A 26,855-nucleotide genomic window follows, 5' to 3' on the forward strand; every position below is an offset into this window, starting at 1 on the left:
GACACCAGTGGGTGGGTGAGGTTTTGTGGCCCGCGATGCACAGGAAGTCAGACTAGAGGATCATGATGGTCCCTTCTGGTCTTAAAGTCTGAGTCTATGAATCTTTTCCTTTTTAAGGTCAGAAGGAATTATGATGATCATCTAGTCTGACCACTTGCATTAACACAGGCCATAGAACTTTAGCAGTGAGATTCCTGCATTAAGGCGTTTGAACAAAAGCCTCTTTTTTAGAAAGACATTCAGTGTTTAGATCTGAAGTTATTGCCTGTACTTACTGAACATTGCACTGCAGCTGGCTGGTATTCTTGATTTCTGAACCACCAGATAGTAGACAGGCAGACCAGTCAGAGTTATGGCACAGCCAATGCCTGTGTTCACAGGGTCTGAATAAAGGGACATTCCCACAATGAAGAGACATATTATTGTGAAAACCAATGGGATGAACAGAGGCACCTAGAAAAGAGAAGAAATCTAGGAAATGGAAGGTCTTTATAAGCAGTCAGCTGGCAGAGCTTGCAGTCATGTACCTAGTAGGTTGCTGTCGTTATAATATCGAGCAACAACAAACAAGAAATTTGTACAAAGCACTGAAACTGCGTGATAGTGGTTTCACTTTCTAAGCTATAGTAGTCCTGAAAATACTGAACTTCAGAGGACAGAGAGCTTTATTCTGGTTTGAGGTCCACTTGACTGGATTATTTTTGTACTGAGCTTTGTTTTCTGTTGCAACAAAGCTTACCATAACTGGCCTAAGTTTCAGATTTCTGCTGTTTTACCTGCATGATTTCAGTGGTTTGAGCATTGGCCTGCTAAACCCAGCGTTGTGAGTTCAATCCTTGAGGGGGCCATTTAGGGATCTGGGGCAAAAATTGGGGATTGGCCCTGCTTTGAGCAGGGGGTTGGACTAGATGACGACCTGAGGTCCCTTCCAATCCTGATATTCTATGATAACGCCAGTTGAGTGAATCTGGCCTCTTAATGAGTTGTTGTAGCTGAGAGAACTGTGCTGAACATTTGACGTGCATACAGTTTTCATTCAACTGGTTGCATTTTGCAGTGTTGCTGTGCTTGGTGGGAAAGCATCCTATGGTCTCTTTCTACACTGCAGCTGTCACTTATTGTAGGTCAGTAGGAGCATTTGCCTGCTCAGATACAAAACTTAAACACGCAAAATCAGTTATGTTTTTCATGTCTTACCACTGCTATTAACTATATCAGTACTGAACTCCTGCAAGCTATGCTAATAGTGACGAGGCTGCAATTGTTGCTATTCTATATGCAGAAACAAACTATTCTATATGCAGAAACAAACTTATCTAACTCACTATAATTACAATAGTTTGCCATTTGGGTTCCTTGTCTCCAGATGAAACAAACACAGAATACTGGACGACCATTTGATCTAATGCAGTCGCTTCTGCCAACCAAGTATGGATGGACATCTCTATCCTTTCACATCTAAACTATTCCTTTTTCAAAATCCCCACATTGTGTTGTTTTATGTGGCTGTCGTTAGCTGGGTCTCCTTGTACCTTGAAGGGCCTTGGTATCTCAGGATGCCGATAACGATGTATCATGAGCCCCAGGGTCACCAGTCCTATGAAGAGCCAGCGTGAAAAGCTATAGAAGTTCAATAGGCCATAGAGATCGCCAATCAACACCATCAAGAAGGTCAGAGGCAACTAGGACACAGACAAAAATGCAGTATTATGCACTGCAGTAACACCTAGGGAAGATGCTTCCCCTTTCCACCCCATGTTACTTGTGTAGATCTTCCAACAGTTATACAGTGCTATTGTCTTATGTTCTTTCAGTCTCCTCAGTGGTGCTGGTGTGTTTTCTCAATGTGTGCAACTATGGTATTAACTAAATCACAGGGCCTCCTATAAGTGAAAAGAGCAGGAGACTTAAGTCCTTACTGTTCAGATTTAGTTTACTTGGGAAACTCTGAGATCCTGTGTTCATGGGGCACTATAAGAAACCCTGAGCTGAGAAGGGTTTTTTTAAAAAACTTAGTTTCGGAGGAGATTTTAAAGGAACAAATGGGAATTAGATTTCCAGTTCCGACTGACTGTCAATGGGAGTTGGGTGTCAACTTGCCCTTTGAAAAATTTCTCTCTCATGTGAAATAGATGAAACGCCAACCCTTTCCTTTGATGCAAAGTCCACCAAAGCTAGAATTTGGACCCCTCCAGGAAGCACTTTTTTAGTCTCAGGTTACTTGGTGCCACAAGGATCTTTGAAGGGTTTTCTTCTATTATGGTAGCACCAGGGCTGCATTGTGCTAGATGCTGTGTGGAAACAGGTATGCAGCCCCTGTCCTGAAGAGCTTACAATTTAATACGAAACAGGACACAACAACTTTCTGTGACCAACAAAGGAGGGAAGAAAGTGGTGTCCAGGGCTCTGAAATCAGATCACTTGTTGTATAGATTAGTTACTACACAATTGGATTCCAAATAGGAGTTTTTTTCTTCTATAAAAATGTGTTCATGTGAATGTAATACTCCTACAGAGTGGCAGGTTTGATAGTGCTGTCAACTGATATCTTTTGTCTAGGTAATGAATAGCTACAACGTGATATTGTGCACATTTCCCATATGCTGCCACACCAAAGTGTCCCAAACCCTGCTCTGGAGAAGGTACAGTAGTTCAGCCAGCATACCCAATCTGTTCTTGGGCAGTGGGGGCACTGAATGGTGCCAATTCTGATGGCAGGGGGTTTATGTGGACAGTGGAGAGTCCACTTACGAATTCCAGTCTGTTGGCATTGTCTGGGCTGTCCCATCTGTTCAGGGCGCAGCAGGTGGGAGTTGTGATCCCTGCTAGTGTCTGGTTAAGAATGACACTTGCCATTAGTTTGTGTAAAACCATTGTATTGCTATTCTCTACCCTTCCCTTGTCTCATTCACCTGCGTTGTCTTGTCTTTTAGGCTACGTCAACACTGTGCAGCACTGCCCACTGCACGCTGGGTACGTGTAGCTACGTGCCATAGTGAAAAATGGGCTGCATCCACCCTGAGGTGTGTAGCTTCATGTGTCGGGGAAAGGCTCTGGTAGGGGGAGGCAACGAGGAAACCTCACTGGTACGGCCTTTCCCTACTGCAGATATAGGCGCCAACACCAGGGAGCTGGAACAGCCTTTCCCTGCTAACTTCATCCAGCCAGTGTCTTTCCCTGTGTGTGTGGGCGGGGAGGCTCCAGCTGCAGGGAGGCAGCAGGCCACTACAGCCCTACAAATAGCCGTGTAGACAGGGAGACATTGCTTGGGTGAGTGGAGAGCCTGTAAAAGTAGGTCTTCCCATACATACCCACCACACCCTTCAGGTGGGTCTGTTCTCTACTCACCTATGCTGTGCCTCACCAGCTGCACTGCTATTTATACCTGTGCTGGGGGGAGAGGCTACACGGGTATGTACTCTACATACCACCAAAAAAAAGTGTGCAGTGTAGACACACCCGTAGACCGTCAACTGCTTGGGACAGGAGCCGTCATTTACGATACATGTGTACAGTGGAGCTTTAGGTGCCACCCCGTAGTAAATGATACATTTTAATTTTTTATATTATTATCACAGCCCATTAATGAAATGGGCTGGGGGGGAGGAGATGAGTTCATTCTCTAAGAATGAGAGGTAAAAACCCTCAAGCTCAAGCTTCATTCAGAATCCAGAAAGCTCTGCTCACCATTAATAAAAGGGCTGGGAAGGGGGTGTTTCTTCGGCTGTGGATCATGGAGAAGAGTGGAGGCCACTGTCCTTCCCGGGAAGCTGCAAACAACATCCTGTTAGAAAGAAACAGAACTGGATGGAAAAAAGGTAAGGATATTTTGTGAAAAACTTCCATTTTGTACAAAACTTTCAGTGACATTTTGGGATTTTTTTTAATGAAAATATTTCTGTTTATGCGATTTTTTTTCCAAAAAAAGGTTTGTTTTTTGACCAGCTGTAGAAACAAAGATAGATACAATATTGCTCATCACCAGCAGGGGGAACTCATGATATAGCATGTGTGTTTTTTGCAGCTCCCTGGCTCTTGAGTTTCCCCTTAAGCTTCATGTTAGACAATGAAAGAAATCAAATCACACCAGCAAAACGAAAGCCACAAGAGGAATTCCACATAGAGGCAACCTTAACTGTGAAGTGCTCTGATGGCATGATACTTGTTATTGCATTGATATAGCTTTCGCTAGTGATAGGGTGTCTTCAGTACATTGATTGACATGAATGTTTTTTAGCAGATCAAGGGCTGCAGAAAGTGTATTTGAACTAAAGATTAGCTGGTTTTCGTATGGAAGAGATGTTTGGTTTTTAGAAAGGACAGGCTTTTACCTTGCAGCTGCAAAGATTCCTCCATTCAGAGAACCAAAGCAGGACAGAGCAACTAGGATTGGAATTGCTGAGGAAACGCTCTTAAAAGCTCGATCTACAAAGCTCTGGGGGGAAAATAGAGAACCCAGTTATTCAGGGTCAGTTACCCCGTCTCACATGTCTGTCTCTATAATTGTGTTGGTGGAAAAGCCAGGTTTTATCACCACCTCAAGATAATCCCATCTCCATTATTACTAAGAGGCAAGAGAACTTTACAAGCAATCCAACAGGTGAGTCATTTCAGAAGAATTGCTGGGAGGCTAAGGCAAAGTTGTCAGTATAAAGAACTTTATATAATGTGATAGCCGGCAAGACTTGGGACTGCGGGGACAAAAAGTGGAAGGGGTAATGGATCATATAAACCCTATGAAAAATTGGGGGCAAACCCCTGCAATCTAGTGGCTGTAAGTATATTTCTTCTTGCTAAAGAGGACAGAGACTCCTTATGAGATCTATAGTATTCCTAGACCATCTCCTTTATACTTCTTCCTTGCCATACGTTTAAACAGACATTTTCCCTGACATAAGAATCTGCAATCTGTTCCTTCCTTTTGTAACCCTTCTGCCAGGCCAAGTTGACAGCAGCAAGGGCTGGGTTCAGTACAGAGGGGTTCCCTTTCAACAATACAATGCAAAACCGGCTCGAGCCCCCACCCAGTGACCTGGGAAAATTACACACACATCCCTGAATGCCTCAAAGAGGCAATACTTCCCCTCTTGCAAGCGCAGAGTCTTGGTATAGCAAAAATCTTTAATACCATGAGGTAAACAACTCAGCATTAAATTGGGAAAACACCACAACTAGGGTTCATAAACATGAACCAGAAGACCCATCCCCAAGCACATTGGGCTGTGTCCTTTCCCTTTGGTTGTTGAGTCCAGCAACCCAAAAGTCACCCCTCCCACAGTTTCTGTCCCTGATGAGTGCAGTCCCCGCCAGAGTTCAAAAGTTCATCTGCGGAGTTTATCTCCCAGCCTGGGTGGAAGGAGGGGAGGTATGGGGGCACCTTACGTGCTCTGCTGCTTGTCAATGGTTGATTCCCACCCCTCTCCGTGGGGTTCTGCTACAGTCTTCACTGTGAGCCACTTCTCTCCACTAGCCATCCAGCTAGCCGCTCACCAATATGTTTTCAGGCACTCTCCCCTGCCCCCCTTAACACAGCTCTCTAGTAACTTCAGCCCTTAAGCCCTGGTCTACACTGGGGGGTGGAGATCGATCTAAGTTATGTAACTTGAATAATGTAAATGAAGTCGACGTACTTAGATCGACTACCATGGTCTCCACTGCGGTGAGTCGACTGCTGGTGCTCCCCTGTCCCCTGTTCTGCCTGCGCCTCTCGTTGAGGGAGAGTCCCTCCATCATAAAATGACAAGTACAGTTCTACTGTCCTTGATTCACATAATCAGGATAACACTTTATTACTCCTGCCCCAATAACAGAGACTGGGGATCCCACAGCAGCCAAAGTGACCATTTGGGCAAGCAGTCCCATTGCGCTAGGCAGGGTGGGTGTGCCCATGCAAATGAGATCAGCCCCTGAAGTCCTTTTCCACAGCTCACCACCAGATGTTAGAGTAGAGCCCGTTCTGACTCTGCTTACGTCCTCCCCTCAGCCGAGAATTTGTCGTCCCAACAAATCTCACTCCCTATTATACCAACTCATTGGTTCCCTCCAAAGGGCCTCAGGAAGCCCACTATGGCTTCCACAAGCCTGTATGCTAAATGTATGGGCTCCTCACTAGTCACCCCAGGTGCATCATAAGTTAACCATTTTACTGGTCTTATTACCCTGTCCTGTCTATTAAGAATCTCTGTTGCCGTGGTATGGGGGATATCTTCTTGAGCGACGGATGGAGAGGTTTCATTTGAGGATCCCTTGGCTACTGGCATAGGCCCCTGCATCTCTAGTTCTAACAGTGGAAGGTCCAAGGTGCCCAGGACACCCTCCACCTATATGTCTCTACTGTCCAATAACCCGTGTGTCTCATCACACAGGGGTCCCATTGGTGACACAGGGGTGTCAGTAATGTGCCTAAATACTTTTGCCATGAGGTTTAGGGCTGAGGAGGGGGCACTCTCTCTTGGTTCAGCTGATCGAGACCGAAATCTTGTCTCCATTTCAGGATACATCATGGTTGTGTCTTCCTCCTCAGACTCACTCTCTGATGTGCTGAATAGGGGTAGGTTAGCTGCAGGGGGCCCGCTGTCCGTGTTGGATGGTGGCTTTGGTCTAGCATTTTTGCTCTTCCCGGTTGCCCTGTTGTGGCCTGTCTCATAAGGGGTGCCTACCAATTCCCCCCACAAGGAGCAAAAGGTTTCTATGCACCGTCTTTATTTGCCCTAGACCCACTTCAGGTCTGATCTCGTAGACCAGCAGATCTCCCAGCTTTTCCATCACCAGGTAAGGTATGGTGTCACCTATCTTGTGTTTCCCAGCAATACCCAAATTTCGCAGCAGGACTCTGTCCCCTGGCTGGAGCTCCTGCGAATGTACCCTAGCATCATACCGACATTTGTTGCATTCTGAGTTCTTCCAAGCCATGGAGGTAGCTAAGTGATAAGCATCCCACAGCTTTTCTCTTAGTCGAGACACATATTGCTAATGAGTTTCATAGCTATCTCCATCCTCTGATACACCAAAGCACAAGTCTATGGGTAATCTTGCTTCTTGCCCAAACATCAAGAGATATGCGGTGACTCCCGTAGCATTGTTCTTTGTGGCGTTGTAGGCATGCACCAGAAACGCAACATGCTGGCTCCAGGTTGCCTTCTGCTCTGGTCACAAAGTCCCCAACATATCTAATAGGGTTCGGTTGAACCTCTCTGCTTGAGGATCACCTTGCGGGTGATAAGGTGTTGTCCTAAACTTTTTAATTCCTGCTATCTTCAGCACCTCCTTCAGAAGGTGACTCTCAAAGTCCCGCCCCTGGTCAGTGTATCCGAGCCGGGAATCCATAAACTGAGAAATATTTCTCCCACAATACTCGAGTGACAGTGGTGGCCTTCTGATCATGTGTGGGATATGCCTGCGCATGCTGCATAAAACAGTCAGTCACTACTAAAATGTTCCCGACATTCCTCTTGTCTACTTCTAAAGACAAGAAATCAATGCATACCAGCTCCAAAGGTTTGCTGCTGGTGATATTCTTCAGATATGCAGCTCTCATGGGCCGAGTTTTCCTTTGAACACATCGAGTGCATATCTCTCACTTCCTGCGAACATTTTCAGCCATCTGGGGCCAATAGAACCTACTACCAATAAGTTCCAGAGTCCTCTCCATTCCTAAGTGTCCAAAGTCGTCATGCAGGCCCCTCATGGCCAGAGCTCTGTACTCTTTTGGCAGCATTAGTTGTGCTCGTTGCTTTTGTAAAGGGTCAGTGGTTATTCAGTGTAGCACTCCCTGAATCAGTTTTAGTTTGGTCCATTCTCTCAATAGTAGTTTACCCTCAGGGTTAGGTGGGACAACTGCAGCTGGGCTTTGCCCCTCCATTTTGGCAAGTAGTGTATCACGAATGTCAATATCTTGCAGCTGCGCTTCTTGCCAGTCAGCTGCATTGAGCATGGGCAAGGGAGATTGGTCTAATGCAATATAGTTCACTGAAACAGAAAGCATGCATTCAGGGGGTACGCCCAGAGCTTCTGCAACGCATCCATGAAGGCTCTCATGGGCCTCTGGCTCTCGACGACTCACACTGCAAATAGCTCTCACTCCTGTGGGTATCACAGCAACTTCCAGTGCCTGCAGACGCCTGGACAATGCATCTACATTGCTTTTCCCTGATCGGTATTGAATGCTGAACTCATAGCTAGCCAAGGCGGCCATTTGGGCAAGCAGTCCCATCATGCTAGGCAGGGTGGGTGTGCCCATGCAATCGAGATCAGCCCCTGAAGTCCTTTTCTACAGCTCACCACCAGATGTCAGGGTGGAGCCCATTCTGACTCTGCTTATACTTTAATGACTCTCTGGCCTCTCCTCCAGTAGCCTCTCTGGTCCCAGATGTGAACTATCTGTGTTACACTGAAAATATCCAATAAAAACAAAAGGACCACACTCACCACAGCCACAGCCTCAGAGGCCAGCACTTCCTCTGCTGTCAGGACTGCGTAGTAGGAGACATTAGTGAGGAGGTACCCTAGAGTAACAATGAGCAAGGACACGATCACGCTCAGCGGGATATTCCTACAATAGAATAAAAACAGCCCCTTTATTGCACCTCTCAACTGACCATCAGGTTTACCTCTATCCCACATGAATATAGTGGAGCTGGTTGGAAATTTGCAACATCATATTTTTTCACTGAAAAATGCAGATATGTCAAAACCGGAACTTTTGTGGGGAAGGTTTGGTTTGGACAAATTTTGAAATTGTCAAACCATCCCATTTTGACGCTTCCAAAGTGGAAAAATCTGGTTTTCATTGAAATGACTTTTTGTTTAGAAACCTGAGCTAATTATAGAGAAATAAAGGCAAAACAGAACATTTCAAAATGTTAAATGAAATGTTTTTGATTGACCCACAGTGAAACTGTTTTCCCAGTTGTTGGTTCATGAAAATTTGAGATTTCAACTTTTCGTCCCGATTCAGGAAAAGAAAATCTGAAATTTTGAAATTTTGTTACCAGGATGGGAAAACAGTGTCCTGCCCAGCTTTAGCGCACCTGCGTTGCATCTCCTGATTATGACTGTAGGTTGCTGATTATGTAAATGCAGAATCGTGAGAATGAGGTTATAGCAAACAATTGTTAAATTCCCTTGTGGTATTTTTTTTCTTGTGGCTGTCCATTCAGACCTTTTTCCAAAATATCCATACTTGTCTCGGGTAGAAGAGAGCTGTGCCTAAAATAATACTCCCTAATCAGGAGGTACTAAAGGCTAAATGTGAGTAGGTCCCCTTTGTCCTCTGTTGCATCAGCAAGACATCCTATGAAGATCCAAAACTGGTAGGCTAAAGCATCTAATGTTAGGTACCCGGTCGCTGAGGGAGAATAGCTATGGGAATTGGAGCTCATTTTAGGTCCCTTTTTTAAACCCCTATTTACAATGAGAATAAACTTTGCTGTAAAGGGAAAAATCAAAGAAGCTGTTCATTTGGATCAACCCTAAATATCTCTTTTCCCTTTCTCAGAAAGTCACTTTTTTTTCATCCCTACATATCTACTGGCAATGGGATGAAATTCCTGCCTTGGTGCTCATTAGAGAGACAAGGTGGGTGAGATAATCTTTTATTGGATCAGCTTCTGTTGGTGAGAGAGAGAGGAGCTTTCGACCTTACAAAAAGGTCAAATAAATGAGATTACCTCACCCACTCTGTCTCTTTAATATCCTGGGACTGACGTGGCTACAACAACTGGTGCTCATTGTAACTTTGCTTCAAAGAGGGTTGAGTCAAGCTGTGCTGTACAGCACAGTGTAATAGGCCTTGAGAACACCAACCAAGCCCAATTCTCAGCTAGTGTGGTTATCCTGGGGCTGACCCCATTGGTTAAAAACTTGCGTTTTTCTTTAACGGGGTCAAGCAGAAATTCCGCCCCTTCAACACAGCCTCCTCCACTGAACCATCAGGCTCACTACCACCACGCAAGCCAGGCAACGGGCCTTGATAGGCCGCTGGTCTGCTCCAATATGACAACAGCCGGTATGTGCATAAATGAATTGCACCAAGTCAAATCTCGATATGAAAAATATTTAGGCTTCTATGAACTGGCATGTTGTTGTGCTGAAGTGAGTTTGTGCCCTTTAATAGCTTGTATTATTACACTGTTCCAGCTGTGGGGCACGGGAATCGACATTCTCTTCAGTGGTTTGTTTATCTACCAGATATGAATTCAAGCAACTGGCCGTGGTACTCACCTTTCAGGGTTTATGATTTCCTCAGTTACAAAGTTGACACAGAACCTGCAATTAGAAGAGAAAAGTGTCTGGCCCTGAGATTCCATTTCCCATGTTGGGCTTTGAAGAGTGAGATGGAACAGATTATGCATCTGTCACCGTTCCCAAGCTGCATCTGGGTGTTTGCTTCCAGAATAGAAGCATCCTTTCTTAGACCATGTGTCTTACTACATAAATGTAGAGAGACTTTCTACAAAGAAAGTCAAATGCCTCCTTGTAAGGGTGGTGGTGAGGGAAGAATCTTTTCCTAGAAAATCAAACTGTTGGGATTGGAGCTCCCTCTATCCCCTGCCCCCCCAATATTAAGGATTTAGATGCTCTGAGTTGTACCCTGCAAAATCATTATCTTTACTTTCTGGACATTAGCTTCCTTTGTAATATTTAAGATAGAGCAGAGGTGCTCTTTGGAGGTCCCCAACATTACTTCATTTGGCACTTGAATGATGTTTTGCCTAAGTAAAATGGTCTTCGTCTAGTCTCTAGGGGACAGGTAAACAGCCACTATGATGACTTGGCCATTGCTGATCCAGGGTGCATTTGAATCTGTAACTGCGATGAGACAGGTTCCACACAAGTTCCATACTGTAGCGATTTGAACTCTTTGGGACTTATCTGGCTTTCACCAGTGACTAGAATAGATGTCCAGTATAGACATAGAAGCCTACCATCCTCCATATGCAAACATTCCTGAGTAAAAAGCCAGAGGCAGCTTGTCCAGAGCCAGCGAGCTAGTGTCAAAAGCATTCTGGAAATTCTCATAGTGACCTGAGAGGAGACGGAAATACAACAAATAAATCTGATGGTCTCTCTGAGAAGTTGGTGCTAAGAATTCAACCAGCAAAGCCACTGCTGTAGCTCAGAGAGACTCTACAGAGCCAGGCTAAAATGACTCCTCAAATTTCAAAGATTGTTAAGGACAAAATTGATCATGATCATAGAGTCTGACCTCTCACATAACAAAACACGCAGATTTTCACCCCGTAACTAATGCAGCCCCACCCGGTAACTTGGGGTTGAGCTAGAGCACATCTTTTAGAAAGAGATCCCATTTGATTTTCAAGGGTGAAGAATCCACCATATCCCTTGGTAATCTGTTCCAGGGATTAATTACCCTGACTGCCTGACCTTACTTCCTGCCTGAATGTATCTAGCTTCAGCTTCCAGCTGTTGGATCTTATTATGCCTTTGTCTACTAGATTAAAGATGCCTCGCTGATCCAACATCAGCCTGTACAGAAATACTACTTTTAAACGATGTGCAATCCATCCATGTCAGAGCACTGCTGCAACCTGAATGTGCCTCCATTTCACACTTCTCAGAAAGAAAGACAAGTCCAAACCTGCATTGAGCTGGCATGGAACATCCCAAGGCCCGCATCATCTGCTGGGCTAGCAAGTGATTCAATGACATGCAGCCTTCGTCTCCTTCTCCCTGGGAAGGGGTATTAGCCAACGCCCATCCTAGGGGAGGTAGGAGCAATGCAGCCACGTACCTGTTGTGTGACCGAGGGGCTGGGAGGGGGTCAAGCACTATGGTAAAGCACCTATTTTCACTAAGTGCCTTGGTGGTTGCAGTTCATGTTCTGCGATGCTGTACTTCCCATTTCATTGCTGCTCCTGAGAGGGTAACGTTTAAGGCGGTTGCTTGGCACACATGGACTAAACAGTGGGGTGTAGGGAGATGTCTGCATGTTGACCATACTGCTGCCATTTCAGATGTTCTTGTCAGGCACTGCCTAGCTTGGCAAGTGACCAGAAATCCATTCAAACAACGCAGCCTACTTTGGAAGGGCTGTTGGATTTGGCTTCCTTGGGAGATGAAAGAAGAGCAGAAGGACAGTGCAAGAGAAATGGGCTGAGGGCAGGACGCAGGTAAGCGTGGGTTTTTTTTCCAGTAGAGGTTTTTCTCCTGGCTAAATTCTCAAGCCCTCTTTCTTTTTCTGGTCTCTCTCTTGCTGACTCTGTTCTCCACTTTCTATCTCCCTTCTCATCTGTCTGTGGCTTTCCCTAGGACTTCCCTACCTCTGCCTGTCTCCTGCTATTATCCCCTTCCTGTCTGATGTCACACACAGGCTGCAATTGTCTTACCTTCAGCTAGCGCCATCATCCCAGGGACAATAATCAGGCCAATGGTGACCATCTTGAGGACTGCGAGAACTGTCTGTATATTTGCAGACCAGCTGACACTCCAGCAGTTCAGAGCAATGATTAAGGCTTGGAGGGAACGAAAAGAAGCAGAAGAACAGTGTTATTCATGTTTCAGAGTAACAGCCGTGTTAGTCTGTCTTTGCAAAAAGAAAAGGAGTACTTGTGGCACCTTAGAGACTAACCAATTTATTTGAGCATGAGCTTTCGTGAGCTACAGCTCACTTCATCGGATGTTATTCATGTAGACTGAAATCTAAGTCGAAGGCTTTAAGTAAAGAGTCTTGGCAGGGGGTTGGACTAAATGACCCAGGCAGTCCCGTCTAACCCTACGGTTCTATGGTAAATGGCAAGGTATGGATGTGTGGGGAGGTGTTTAGTTGAGGTTCAATAGGAAATAAGATTGGCGCCTGTCCTGTTTAACATCTTCATGAATGATCTGGAATAAAGTGTAAGCACACTGGCAGGTTAATTATGTTTTTAGAGGATACTGAAGTGTGACATGTTGAAAACACCAGTGAGGATAGAAAAACATTAGCAACTTGAGGAGGAAATAACTAAGATGAGATACAAATTCAAAAATACAGCTGTCTAAAATAATCCCAAACCCTGATATTTAGGGCTGAGGAAAGCTGGAAACCGGCTGCACGGGTTTTCAATATTGTTGGAGTTTCATGCATGCTGGCAATGCCCTCCAGAAGGAGGGAAGTGATAGTCTCTCTCTATGGCCCCAAAGAACCTACTTGCAATATACTGAATTCACTTCCGGGCAGGGCTAGTGTGGGGTCACTATTTTGTCCTATGACCCCTCATCTTGGAAGTTCCTCTTCAGGGAGCCTGGTATTGATGTTCCCCACAATGGGAGCTTTACGTTCAGGGGGAGTCCAGTACTGGGACAGTTGTACAACTCCCATATCTTAGACCACTGTAAAGTGGTCTAGACAAAGTCCTCATCCTCTTGTCAAACACAAGGGGATAGGCTAGCTGACCTGACAGGTGCTTTTAGTCTCTAGTTTCTGGGAGTGAGTGCATGTGTTTGGAACTTCGTAGTGTAATATCTCGCATGACCCCAGAGTGCTAAGCCTGTTGCTTATGATGAGACAGATAGGTGTCCTGTTGTAACGGAACATTACACCCAAGGAGGGGTTTGACTCTTGTTCTTTATGGGCCAGATTTTCAGACTCACAAACGTGAGTGAGATGTTCAATCTCCATTGAAACAAAGGGATCTGGGCCTCTAACTGCCTTACACTACTTTGAAAATACTGTACCAGCCTATGTGCTTTATGTACACAATGTGTCCTTGGCCTCTACTGCGCTAGCTTTGGATTTATTTGTTTGTACTGGAACACCCGGAGGCCCCAGTCAGGACTGGGGCCCTGTTGAACAGGCACTATACAAACACATAGGAAGTGACACTTCCTGCCCCAAGAAAATTAAATGCCCCCCTTAGCCTAATGGAGGTAAACCACTGACTGGATTGAGAGGGTGTGGTTGCAGGATTTTGATGATTTAGCACAGTAGCCTAGCTAGGAGTGGAAATTTGGGTGGACCCTGACTTTTGGGTGGATGGGCAATGACAGACTTTACTAGCTCAGCTTCTGCGCTGACGCCATGCCATCTTCCTAGCCCTGGTGCCCCCAGACACAGGGCTTCACCTGCTGAGCTGGGCACATGCATAGGACCAGGACCCCACCCCCATGCTCTAGTGTGGGTAGCTGCTGGGGTAAAAGAGGTCTTCCCCCACCCCCTTTGGGCTGACACTCCCCACATTCCTTAGGGCAGGGGGGGATAATAGGCACTGACACTCCACCTTCATTTGAGCAGAGTCCAAAGGCTATGCCCTTCCCTCCCCCACAGGATACCCAGCCAGGGAAACAGGTTCCCTGAGCCTCACCATCTTGGGAAGAGAGTTTATCCAAAGCGGGGAGGGAAAACTGGGGAAGGGGGGCTGGATGGGGGAGGGCAGAGGCCAAGGGCCAGAGTTGGGAGGAAGGGACAGGATCCAGGGTGCTGCAGGACATGGGTGAGGCAGCAAAACTGGGGGCATAGCAGAGCCTGGAGCTAGGGGCACAGGGACGGGACTGCAGTGCATGATGAATCAGGGGCCCGCCTCCCTCCACCTGCTCCAGCCTGCTTTTACTGCTCAGCGGGCACTAGAAGATGAGGCTGCCGGGGGTGCACAGGCTACGGGTGCTCCCATGGGGTGGAGGGGGGCCCTGCAGAGGCTCAAGCTCCGCCCACCCCTCCTGACCCCGGCTCAGTGTCGTCCACCCGCCCAGCTGTCTCCCTCTGTCCTTCCGGCACTGCAGTGTCCATGTATCCTGCACTGCGTGCTGCTGCCCCAGTCTCCAGTGCCCTGCTCGTGCCCAGCCCAGTCATGTGCCTAAGTGCGCAGCCTGGCTCAGTTCTGGGCCCAGTGCTAGCTCCACCGAGATCTGCCCACAGGAGGCACACCCCCTACCTGGGATGACTCACCCCCTCTCAGCCTGTGGATCTGGGGGGCTCCAGCCCCGTGCGTGCTCCATCCTGGATTTCAGGTGCCTGAGTGATGCTGAGGTGGGTGTGGAGGCTAAGTGGGTGGGCTGCAGCCCGCCTATGACTATGCCCCTGATTTACTATAAGGAGGGTGACGTCACAGATAAATATTTATAGAGCAGCCCATTGCTTTGTATGGGGCTTGACAGACATGGAAACGGACAAACCTTGCTGACACAGACAGAAAATGAGGTAGGGAGGAATCCTACCAGGAATAGCCAGTCAAGCCTGCTCTTTTCCCCTTCCCCACTTTTACTTTGATTGTTTCTGAGGGTTACTCACAGATGCCAGTGGTGGTAACTAGCTTCACAGCCAGGGCAGGGGCATGGCAAGGGGCGAAGAGAGGCTCTATTAAGTAACGACCAAAAGCCAAGGACACCACGGCAATGTTGGCAGGACTGGAAAGCAAAACAGAAATTTGAAGCATATTAGCCAGAGGAAAACGCTTATGTTTTCCCTTCTCTATCCAAATATCTCCTCTCCTACCACCTTTCCTTCCTTCCTTGGCCCACTCATCTCCTTCATCGGATGCCTTCTAGGGGTGCCATTATCTCATACTAAGGAGATTTGGATACTGTCTGACTGTAGCTGGAGTCCAAGAGTCCTTGAACTCTTTTCCCTTGGATCATCACCGGTACTGTCAACTTGAGAGGTGCTATTTTCTGGGTCCAGCCCGGGCTATACTCTATAAGAGTGTATTATTTCTTTGTGTCCTGTCTGCCCACAGGAGTGGCAAGTCACTGGACTGACACCTTTCTTAGCTGGGGGCAAATTTGGCTGCGGAGTAGAGACTAGGATCTACTTTGCAGGTCCTACTTCAGCTCCTTGAGATGTCTGATGGTCCCATTGGTGATATAGTGTCTGAGCCCAACCCCTAGGCCCCTTGAGGTTCCCATGGTCTGGGGGCTAGACTGATTGTTTTGGAGAATGTTTGGTGGATGTTACCATTCTGAGGTTGGCCTCCCTGGTCTCTCTCAGGGCTGTCCTGCGCAGATTTGAAGCGATTTCTGTTTCTAGCAACCATTTGGCTGCTAGAAAGTTCTCCATTAACCGTACTGCATCTGACAAGGTCCCAGCGTGGTGCCATTATACCCCCACTCTGCCTTTTGAGGGCAATATCCTTCTAAATTGTTCAGTCACAATTGACTTGGCAACCTGGGCCCTGGACTGTTCTTCTGGGTGGAGTCACTTCCAATGGTGTTCCTTCAAACACTAGGCTACTGTGCAGGGTCTGACATCCGTGGGATAGGTTTTGAATCTAAAGCTTTGAGGGTGGGTTGCCTCAGAAGTGTCCAAATAGTCCAAAATGGTGGACTTAACTTATTTATAGTCCTTAGCCTGCTCGGAGTCCAGGTTATGGTTGGTCGCCTGGGCCAGGTCCATCGAGAATGGAACCAAAATCAAAGCCCACTGCTCAGGAGCCTACTGGGAGGCTAGGGCTACCCTCTTGGCGGTACTTGAAAAGATGTCAGGATCATCGTCCAGCCCCATATTGGTTAGCTTCACGGGCATTGGTGGGGGACTCACCTTGGTGGAAGTGTGCCCCACAGGGACGCCTGGAGAGCGTAAGATTGGCACTATGTTGTATCTTCTCCTTGTGGAACTCCTGCTGCTGGGTCATCAGCTCCCTCAGCAGCTTTTGCTGTTGCATTGTTTGGAGTTGCTGTTGGATGATCCACTGCTGCAGAAATTGCTCCCGGAGCCGCTGTTGCTGAGTTGCTTGCAGCTCCTGCATCTCAGCTAACCACTTACAGCACTGTTGGGTTCCATCTGGCTCAGAGCTGCTGAGCTCTATCCCATTCTCTGTTGATGTTTTTTTTGTTTTCCTTATATCAGACATAATTTATCTGCATTGTCCATCACTTGTGGTGGGGAGGGGGTCCTTGAGTCCTTATCAGACTGTGGTTTGGGTTGGTTCCTTTCTGACACTGAGATGATGGCTACACTACCACTTATTTTGGTATAACTTGCATCGCTCGGGGGTGCGAATAAGCCACCTCCCTGAGCAATGTAAGTTACACCAACCTAAGTGCTGGTGTGGACAGCGCTATGTCAGTGGGAGAGCTTCTCCCACCGACATAGCTACTGCCGCTTGCGGAGGTGGATTTATTATGCAGATGGGAGAGCTCTCTGGCATGGTGCAGCTGCACCGCTGCTAGTGTGGAGTAACCCTGAGTCCTTCCCCTGCTTGGGCTAGCAGAAACAAGAGTTTCTCCCAGAACAGAGAGTTCCTTTCCCCTCTCAGAGGGCAGGGAGGAACGAGGTAAAGGAAGGAAGGGTGGGGGGAAAGATGCTCAGTTTCTCGATCAGTCTGTCCCTCACCACTTTGGGTTCTGGCTTGTCTGTAGGCTTTGTATTATCCTGATCAGGGTTGGAGTCCTTCCTTAGACTCCCCACTTTTTTGGTAACACCTGGTCCATTCTTGGTCCAAGCAGTCTCAGGGATTTCTGGCTCAGTGCCTATCTCCTTTGCTGATCTGTCCCTGTAATCAGCTGCCTGAGGCACAGCCATCTTCTCCTGTAACCATCCCTTCATGTGGCAGGCCTTCCGTTTAAGCTTCTTCCCTTCAAGCAGAGCAAGTCTTTCAGGCGTGTCTAGTTAGGGCTTACCGAGCTCAATAGCTTCCTCCTTAATAGGGTGCGGACGCGCCCCCTCACAGAGAGAAAAACATCCACAGATTTCTTTTAACGCTGGTGAAAGTTGAAGACCTGGAGACGGTCTTCCCAGAGCACAGGTGGTACTTCAGCTTTGTCTGTTCTCTTTCCCACTCTGAGACTGGAGGAAATAGGATTTTTCTGGCTGTGGGAGGTTAGGGACAATGAATGTCTTTTCCTGCAACAGTAAGGATATGTATTCCTGTACTCTGAGTGGGGTGTGTGATTCCCTGCTTGCTGAGATTTAGCCACGCTCGCTCTCAGTGAGCTAGCCCACTAAAAATAGCAGTATGGGGCTAGCCACCCTGATTGCAGTCCTGTCTGAGATGTGACGTATGTACTCAGGACAGCTAGCTGCTCACGCTGCTGTGAGGACGCTATTTTTAGCATGCCAGCTTGATCAGAGCTAGCATGAGTATGGCTACTCAAGTGCGGAGGTGTAATTCCTACCTGAAAGTGCCTTAAGGATGCCCTCTTTGCTCTCCAGCTGAGAAGGGTTATGGACCTGGGTTGAATTTCTCCCCAGCCCCTCTTTTCAGAGAACTTAATACTGCTGGAAGTTGCCAGCTGGCAGCTTTGGAAACTGAAGTTCTTTATGCTTGCTTGCTCTGCAGCTGTGTAAGCTTCACACATTGCCCCACCAATGTACCTGAAGAGCCCACCACAAGGCGGAGGAGGGGAATTGTCTTCATGGGCCACCCAGCATTTCTGCTGAGACTGGGAGCTGATTGTGTGGACAGTAGTTCTTGCAATCTATTTATTGTACTTATGTCCCCGGTTAGCATAGTATCTGGGTGCCTCCCAACCTGTAATGTATTTGTCCTCATATCAACCTGAGGAGGTAGGGAAGTACGAGTATCCCCATTTGACAGAGAGGGCCTGAGACACAGTGTCACGCAGAAAATCTGTGATGGAGCAGGGTATCAAACCCAGGTCTCCTGAGTTGAAGGCTCGTGCCCTACCCGCTGGACCATCTTTATTTTGTGTAGGAAATGGGTTTATGCTAGTAACACATCACCATGAGGTTGCTGAAGAGCCATTAGAGTGGGACTGTTTTTCAATTGCTGCTTGCCTAGGTGGGGATTTGAACTGGTAACCTTGAGGTGAGGGGTCTGAGGCCTTCTCCCCAATCACAGAAAAAGAGCTAGAGAGCACACACAGTGCGGTGACATATAGTGCCAATGAAATAAAATGTATTGTGGGGCAGTGGCTGTGCACACTCCACCCCCTACCAGTGCTCTTCTTCCCAACCCCTGCTCCCTCCAGAGCTGAAGGTATCACTCAGGAACTGGGGCTGCTTTGCTGATGGGGGTTATGTAGAATCTAGACAGATGGATAGATGGGCACGAAAGGATAGTTCAGACCCCATTTCCATTCAGCCTGTGACCCCTCTCATTTTTTTTATGGCCATAAACACAGGCAAGGTTAACAGGCTAAACAATGTGGTTTTTAAAAAATATTTATTGTACCCTTTGAGTAGAGGGTTGGTTACTTTGTTCCAGTTCTGCAGGGGTTCAGTTGTGTAAGCTGTGATCTCATTCTCCATGGGGGCAGACCTCATGGCCAAGCCCAGTTGTGCTGTGGCAGACATTTCTGTTTATCCAGCAGCTATTGGAGATGGGGGGTGGGTTGGAGAGGAGGAGGTCACATATCAAACAGATTTCTAAGGAGCATGGAGCCTTTTTCCAGAAAACCCAGCTGTGTTGGCAGATTGCAGGAAAATGTCCATCTGTCTCGTTATCACGTTTGCTACAAGCTGTTCATTGTGTTTCATTTTTTTATTCTTCACCTCACTTTTTTTGACCTTTTACCCTTTCATTTCCCCCCTCTGCCTCCTTCCCCACCACCTCCATTTCCCTGACTTAAGTTCCCCCTTCCCTCTTCTTTCCCTCTATCCTCCCTCTAGCCATTTGGAAGTCCATGTGTTTGCTACTGTTTTGCATTCACCAGCTGGCTCCTTTAGCCACACCGCTGGAATCTGCCCCAATTAGAGATTTAAAGAGAGGAGACCATAAATGCAAATCAACAATGACATATCACTCCTGACCTTACACACCTATGGAAAGCAGAACTGTTCTTACCGGATCATAACAAATTCAGCCCACAATCTTAAGAAGGCTGGCAAAGGCCCAAGGGTTTCTAGGAGGTAGATATAATGGCCTCCAGATTTTGTGATGCTTGTTCCCAGGTCTGCATAAGATAGAGCGCCTAGACAGAAAATAAGGAAGGGAAATTATTTATGTATCTTAAGGTAGTCCCTACGGACCCTAAACACACAAACACACAGTGGTAGTCCCTGCCCTGAAAAAGGAGGAGAGGTACTGGCTGTGACCTCTCCTGCTCCCCTCCCACTAGAAAGGCCAGAAATGAGCGAGACTTTCCCTCTCTCTGCTCCCACTATGTCTGGGGGTGGGAAAGAGGGGTGTCTGGCTTCCCCTTGTGTTGTGCCCTTGGCCTACCTGCCCCCTGGAGTCCCTCCTGATGACTGGAGGGGTGCAAGTTGCAGAGCACTCTGAAGTGTTACACTTTAACTGCCTCATGTAGACCCTGGTAGCGTGTGCTAAATGGTACCTCGTTCACCAGCAGGGTCTATACGCGGCAGGCAAAGTGCAACCATTCAGAACATTTTACCTGCCTGTGGCTTAAGCAGTGGATCTAGTGCCCCAGGCCCTAGAGGAAACTTCTGCTGCTTTATACCCTGTCCAACCTTGACTGTGCAGATTGAACATGTGCCACAGGACTGGTGGAGAACAACCTGCTGCTAAATATGAATTGCAACAAAGCAAATATATAGCAGACTCCTATAGCTTTACTGACAGGTTTCGGAGTAGCAGCCGTGTTGTTAGTCTGTATTCACAAAAAGAAAAGGAGGACTTGTGGCACCTTAGAGACTAACCAATTTATTTGAGCATAAGCTTTCATGAGCTACAGCTCACTTCCTCGGATCCGATGAAGTGGGCTGTAGCTCACGAAAGCTTATGCTCAAATAAATTGGTTAGTCTCTAAGGTGCCACAAGTCCTCCTTTTCTTATAGCTTTACTGTGTCTGTGATTTGTTTTTAGTGACACACACCCATGCCTATGTATGTATATGTGTGTGCTTAACTGCTTTGATGCCCCAGTGCCCTCTACACACCACCTGCCACTGATTACATATGAGATATCAGCGAACTTTTCATTGTACTAATCATCTGTTTATCCCCTGGGAAGGACAAGAGCAAACAAAGGTAGGAACATTGAGGATGCTGAAATGTGAAGTCTTACAACACGCCTTTATTCTCTTAAATCCTTCACATTCACTATATAATGACCCCTTTTTCCTTTCAAATAGGGTGCATTTCCTCTTGCTTGTTTTATGGGTTCACATTTTTCACTGGATTGTTTGTCTGCGCTGTCAAGCGGGCTTGAGCCACATCCAGGCTGTGGTGTTATGTAAAGGCAGGCAAAAGGCTGGAACTCAGCAAGTTTGTGCTGTGGTGATACTTCGTGCTAAGATTATTAGTATTTATTATACAGTGGCTAATGTAGGCTTGGCATTACACAGCAGCAGGACCCTGAGCCAGTGGTGGGGTTCATTAAATGTGCCGAAAAATTCTGACTCGGCATTAGAATGCCTAAGCTGTCTTCAGAGTCCTGGAGAGGACAGGTTTCAGAGTAACAGCCGTGTTAGTCTGTATTCGCAAAAAGAAAAGGAGTACTTGTGGCACCTTAGAGACTAACCAATTTATTTGAGCATAAGCTTTCGTGAGCTACAGCTCACTTCATCGGATGCATACCGTGGAAACTGCAGCAGACTTTATATATACACAGAGAATATGAAACAATACCTCCTCCCACCCCACTGTCCTGCTGGTAATAGCTTATCTAAAGTGATCATCAGGTGGGCCATTTCCAGCACAAATCCAGGTTTTCTCACCCTCCACCCCCCCACACAAATTCACTCTCCTGCTGGAGAGGACAGCTGCAGACTGAGTACAAATAACTAGTGCTCAGTTTGTCCCCTGGCTGTGGCCTGCCATCTCAGCACGGTTCCTAAAGAATATGTTACCAGACTATCTTAACCGGGGACTTCAGTTCCCCAAGGGATTGGGCATCCCAGTGAGCTAATGAATGAGCATTTTGTATCTGGAAGCATATGTTCAAATCCTCCTTTGGTCCCAGATGAAAGGTTTTTTTGTTTTGTTTTTCTGGCTTGCTCTAATCTGTGGAGAGAATTTTTGTCTATATCAGAGGGGCTGTTCTAACATGAAAAGACACTGACTTCAATGAGCTTTGGATCAGCTCCAAAATTGCCACTTAACTGAAGGCTTCACTTTACAGCTACGATTAAAAAAAAAATTTTTTTTTTTTTACTGACGTTTCTAGTTATTTTAAACTACAAACCGCCAAGCTATTCTGCCATCTTACCCCCATTAGAGTTCTCTGTACTACACAACTAGTGCAAGGAAGTGGGGGAGCTTTGCCCCTCTCCCTGCACACCTTCAGTTACAGTTGGAACTTGATTTCTGTGTTCCCAATTAGTAGTTTTAAGGAGAAGGCATAAAACCAAATAGAGTTCTTTAAGATTCAAGCCTCCAGCGTGGTTACACAATTTAGTTTAGTAGAGGACTGTGAATGACATAATGAATGATACAATTATACTTTATTTAAAATAAATCAGTTAGTTAAAGCAAACAGGCATCACACTGTGACTATACACTGCATTGATACTCATGCTTTAAGATACACCTGGACCCTCCCTGGATGGTAAGAATGGCTATCCTATAATCCTTTCTCTAACGATTCCTTGCTGGTAGATGGGTGCACTTAATTTAAAAATAGGATGCTACCCTCTTTATAATCACTAATAACACCCAAATTAATTAGCATAAAGCCTGCCCTTTACCATATCTATATTTTTACTGCCATAATTAAAATACCCTCTTCTACTCCCTCATTGGCTATTTAATATTGAACTCATCTTTAATGAACAGCTGTGGAAATGCTGCCATAGTAGTAACTATCATTATATAGAGAGAGCATTTTCCATAACATTAACATTTTATCTAAAACACTTGTAAAATCCAGGGAGGGTCAACAATGTTTACCCCAGGTTCTAATTTACCTCTGACTTGTCTCACTTCACTTCACTCATATTTTACCAGGCCTCGCTTGACTATTGTCAAGCCTATTTTTAGGAAATAGGTTATTGGGCCTATTTATGTTTCTATATAACATAATCAAGCATCGTCTGTATAAGCAACAGGTCTCTGCACCAACCCCATGCTGGCAAGTATGGAAGACTGAGATAGACTATGGAGCCATGGGAACTGCATGTATAGAGATCCAGTGGACCATTACCCCAGGCACATGGTGGCTGCAAAAACATCTCTGCTCAAACTACTGAAAAGTCTGTGATCTCATCTGAATCCTTTCTACTAGGTTCCCTCTGGGGATCTCAAAACAAGCTTCAGGGGTGCAGCCCTGCTTTCCAGCTTAAGGATTCAAAGAGGTTAAGGGTATTGACATGCTGATCGAGTATCAGATTCAAGATTCGGATCTATGGGTAGGGGCAGCAGAACTGGGGCCCAGGTACAGCTAGCACCTCTTCAATGCCTTCCACTCCCTGTGGAGTCTTATTACCTTCCCTCACTCCTCCTCTTCTTCCTCTCCTTCCCCCCAAGCCTATGGGCCTGATTCTCCACTGAGTGTCTGGCATCTCAGTGTAGTCTGGTTACTCATACTTAGAGATCTGGGCACAAGCAAACAATACGTATTTTAATAGGGGTAAATGTATAAATCTAGGAACAAAGAATGCAGGCCATGCTTACAGGATTGGGGCCTCATCCTGAAATAAAGTTGGGTCTGCTGGTGGATAATCAGCTGAACATGAACTCCTGTTGAGACACTGTGGCCAAAAGTGTTAATGTGATCCTTGAGTGCATAAAGAGGGGAATGTCAGTCCCTGTAGGCGTTATATTCCCTCTGATGTGATGCTGCTGGAATATGGTGTTCAGTTCTGGTGCCCACAATTCAAAATGGATGTTAAGAAATTGGGGAAGGTTCAGAGAAGAGCCACAAGGGCTATAAAATTGCAGTGTAGACATTTGGGCTCAGGCTGGAGCCCCTTCCCCTCATGGGGTCTCAAGGCCTGAGCTCCAGCCTTACAGATTTTTTAATCTCAACAATTGCTTTACATTTTCCTGCATGCCCTTGCAAGGAAAAGGGCTAGAAACTTACTTTAAAAAAAAAAAAAAGGGGGGGGGGAGCTGAGTTAAGCCTTTAGAATCCCAACCATGTGGGGTTGCCATGGCAGCATGCTTTGTGGGCTCTGAAAGCTGGCTTTTCCCACAGCTCAGAAACCCAGCTAGGCCACCTTGCCTCAGCAGGCTTTGTGCTGCGGAGCCAAAGTTTTTGAATAGGGTTTGGATTTACAGGACCGGCTCCTCAGCTGATGTGGCTCAGCTGATTGATGCATGGAGCTCCATTGATGCATGGAGCTTAGATTATACAGATTTACATCCGCCAAGGGTCTAGCCCAGGGCTAGCCAAACTGCAGCTCTTTTACAGTTAAAGTGCGGTTCATGGAGCTCCCCACAAGTCCCCCCACCTACCATACTGGGGGTGAGCTCAGGGCTTTTGCCCTGTGGTGGGGTGGTGGGACTAGGGGCTTCTGCCAGCGACGACTGAGAGTGGGGGTGGGGGGGGCACAATTTAAAGGTTTGGCCCCCCAACAGCTTGAGTTTTCCCCTCTTACCATCAGCAGCCCCCCCCCCCACCAGTGCATTGCTTCTGGCTTGTGCCCAGCAGGGAGGGGGATCTCAGGGCTTCAGCCCCACAGGGCACGCCTGATGGGGCTCGGAACTTCAGCAGTAGCGAGGCTTCAGCCCCGGCTGTCAACCTTCTGAAGATGGTTGTATGCGGCTTGCAAGGTCAGTAAGTTTGGCCACCCCTGGTCTAGCCCACAGTACTCCAGGTTATTTTCTACTTAATTGCTTTGCAGTCACTTCACAATGTATTGCTGATATTTCCCCTGTGTTTTCATGTGAACATCTATACAGCTCTAGAACACACACACATGTTCGGAATGTTGTAACGTTGTTGCTGGCTCACACAGAAAAATTAGAAAAAGCAACTCACCAAACAGAGAGAGAATCCCGCAAGCCAGCCAGACAACCAAGGAGAGACCCACATTGCCGGAGTTTTTCAATACCCCTTTTGGAGCGATAAAGATGCCACTGCCAACGACTGTGCCGATAGTCAGTGCGATGGCCCGCGTCAGGGTGATCTTCTTTCTCAGGAACACTGCCTCCTCCTTCACATTTGACGACTTTCTGCAAAATGCCATCGCTCTGTCTGTCTTCTCTGTTTGAGCCCTGCAAGCACAGGTCTTCCTGAGAGCTCTCTAACACCCGTCTTCTAGGATTGACACATCCTCTCCGTTTTTTTTCCCCCAGCCCTGTACAGGCTTCCCTCCCTCTAAGCTTTCAGGCTGCCAGAGAACGGCCTTGGCTGGAATCCTTTAGGCATAACAAGCATGAAGTGTACAAACAGAAACAGCAAAGTGAGAAGGTGAGAGATTAGAATCCTTAGGAAGGTAACAGGTGCTTTGTAGCCCAGGCAGAAGGGGGAGATGATGACATGTCACATTCTGAATTTTACACTGTAAATCCAGCTCTTTGGGACTCCGGCTTGTGGACTTGGTGTTCCCAAACCAGTGCTTGAGCATCCATACTGTGAACCTGGGTTCACAATTGCTGGACCCGGGTCTCAGCTGTGCTCATGCATCCACCCTCCATGCTGCAGACCTTCTTACTCAGGTCTGTAGCTTGAGCTGCGTTCACACTGCAAAATTACATGGCTTTGACCTACCCACGAACAAGATTCTAGGACTTGGGGTCTGACCTGAATCAGACTGATTTGTATGTGGAGAGAAGTGACTTTGGGCTCAAACCTGAGTCAGAACCTTGGCTTAGTGTGCAGTTTAGACATACCCAAGGGGCACAATTCTGATCACACTTATCCTGACTTCAGAGGACTTGCTTCTGTTTTACATTAGTGTAATTCAGATCAGAATCAGACCTATACATTTCCCTGTTGGCATTAGTTTAAAATCCAGAACAAACAACAAGCAGGCCCAGAACTAAAGCTCTGTTTAGTGCAAAATGTTATAGCAACATAAGGCTTGTCATGGCGGATCAGAATCCTGGCCAAGCAAATCTGTCTCCAATAGTGGCTAATATCTGATACTTCAGACGACTGTCACCTTGCCTACAACTATCATAAGGTGTCTTGTCTATACTGAGGTTTTACCCACCAGTTTAGTGGTACTGATGCAAATCCACGGCACTAGTGCGCTGGTCTAGTGCAGCTTATTCCAGTTTCAAACGAGGCTGAAGTGCACCAGTGGGTGTCATGGCTTTCTCTGGTGCAGTTACATCAGTGTAGATAAAGATCCCTATAAAAGTTACCAGACCAGGCACCAAATCTGCTTGACCATCCATTGCTATGGTGATAGTGGGGAAAAATTATGTTTTTACTTGCCCTACACAAGTAGAATTTTGCAAAGCTGACCTAGCCTATTGTGCTGTATGCAAAGGAAAAGTTCCTTCTGGACCCCCACCTCCCCAAGCGATGGAATTAGCCCCTGAAGCATGAGATTTGATTCCCTTTGTCTTAACATGCATACCTACAAATGCAGTTACTGGTCCTTGAGTGATCTGGTTCCCTAGTAAAACTAATTAGGGTCTAGAACCTTTGGCAGCAGTGACTCCCCCCAGCTGCCTGCACACTGTGTGAAGAACAGTTTGCATTTCCTTCTATTTGTTCTAAATTTATCTGCCATTAATGATGCAATTATTATAAGCAAAGACAACAAAGAGGCTCAAAGTCCAGGGGCAAAATAAAGAGAAGAGGGTCTAAGGCAGGACATGGAATGTAGGCCAGAACAGCCCAGAGAAATGCAGCAAGGGAGAGCAGTGGTAAGAGTAGTGGCCTAGGCTGCCTAATCTCCAAAAGTAATGTCCCACCCAAGTGGTGGTAGGTACCCCTCAAGCATCTCTCTGCGTCCCGTTCTATATGGCTTGATCCAAAGTGCCCCGAAGTCAGTGGGAATCATTTAATTGACTTCAGTGGAATTTGGATCAGGCCCAAAATCACAAAGGGAATCTTAAGGGGTTTGTAACATTCTGACCTGCTGTACAAATGCGTAGGGCCGTGTAGTGTATGTGCAATGCTCAACTGACCAGGAACGGGAGGAGCTAAATTCCAGCAGCTCCCACT

At 46.7% G+C, this 26,855-nt stretch overlaps 1 protein-coding gene across 2 annotated transcripts in view; it reads right to left on the reverse strand.

The window, feature by feature from the left end:
• The window catches only part of LOC140902528 (cystine/glutamate transporter-like), a 28,322-nt gene extending 3,351 nt beyond the window's left edge, over positions 1-24,971 (reverse strand). Inside the window, exons 1-11 of one of the 2 annotated variants that reach the window (XM_073322690.1) lie at positions 24,714-24,971; positions 19,677-19,803; positions 15,224-15,339; positions 12,348-12,473; positions 10,926-11,025; positions 10,222-10,266; positions 8,428-8,551; positions 4,332-4,435; positions 3,688-3,784; positions 1,533-1,682; positions 276-453 (exon numbers count right to left, since the gene is read on the reverse strand). In XM_073322690.1, coding sequence (XP_073178791.1) covers positions 276-453; positions 1,533-1,682; positions 3,688-3,784; positions 4,332-4,435; positions 8,428-8,551; positions 10,222-10,266; positions 10,926-11,025; positions 12,348-12,473; positions 15,224-15,339; positions 19,677-19,803; positions 24,714-24,921 — 1,375 coding nt within the window. In that variant the 5' untranslated portion in view covers positions 24,922-24,971. The remainder of the gene's footprint in view (positions 1-275; positions 454-1,532; positions 1,683-3,687; positions 3,785-4,331; positions 4,436-8,427; positions 8,552-10,221; positions 10,267-10,925; positions 11,026-12,347; positions 12,474-15,223; positions 15,340-19,676; positions 19,804-24,713) is intronic. The other variant, XM_073322700.1, reaches the window with a different exon arrangement.
• Between the last annotated feature and the right edge of the window lie 1,884 nt (positions 24,972-26,855).

The sequence above is a fragment of the Lepidochelys kempii genome, chromosome 1 (assembly GCF_965140265.1).
Source record: "Lepidochelys kempii isolate rLepKem1 chromosome 1, rLepKem1.hap2, whole genome shotgun sequence".
Taxonomy (NCBI): domain Eukaryota; kingdom Metazoa; phylum Chordata; order Testudines; family Cheloniidae; genus Lepidochelys; species Lepidochelys kempii.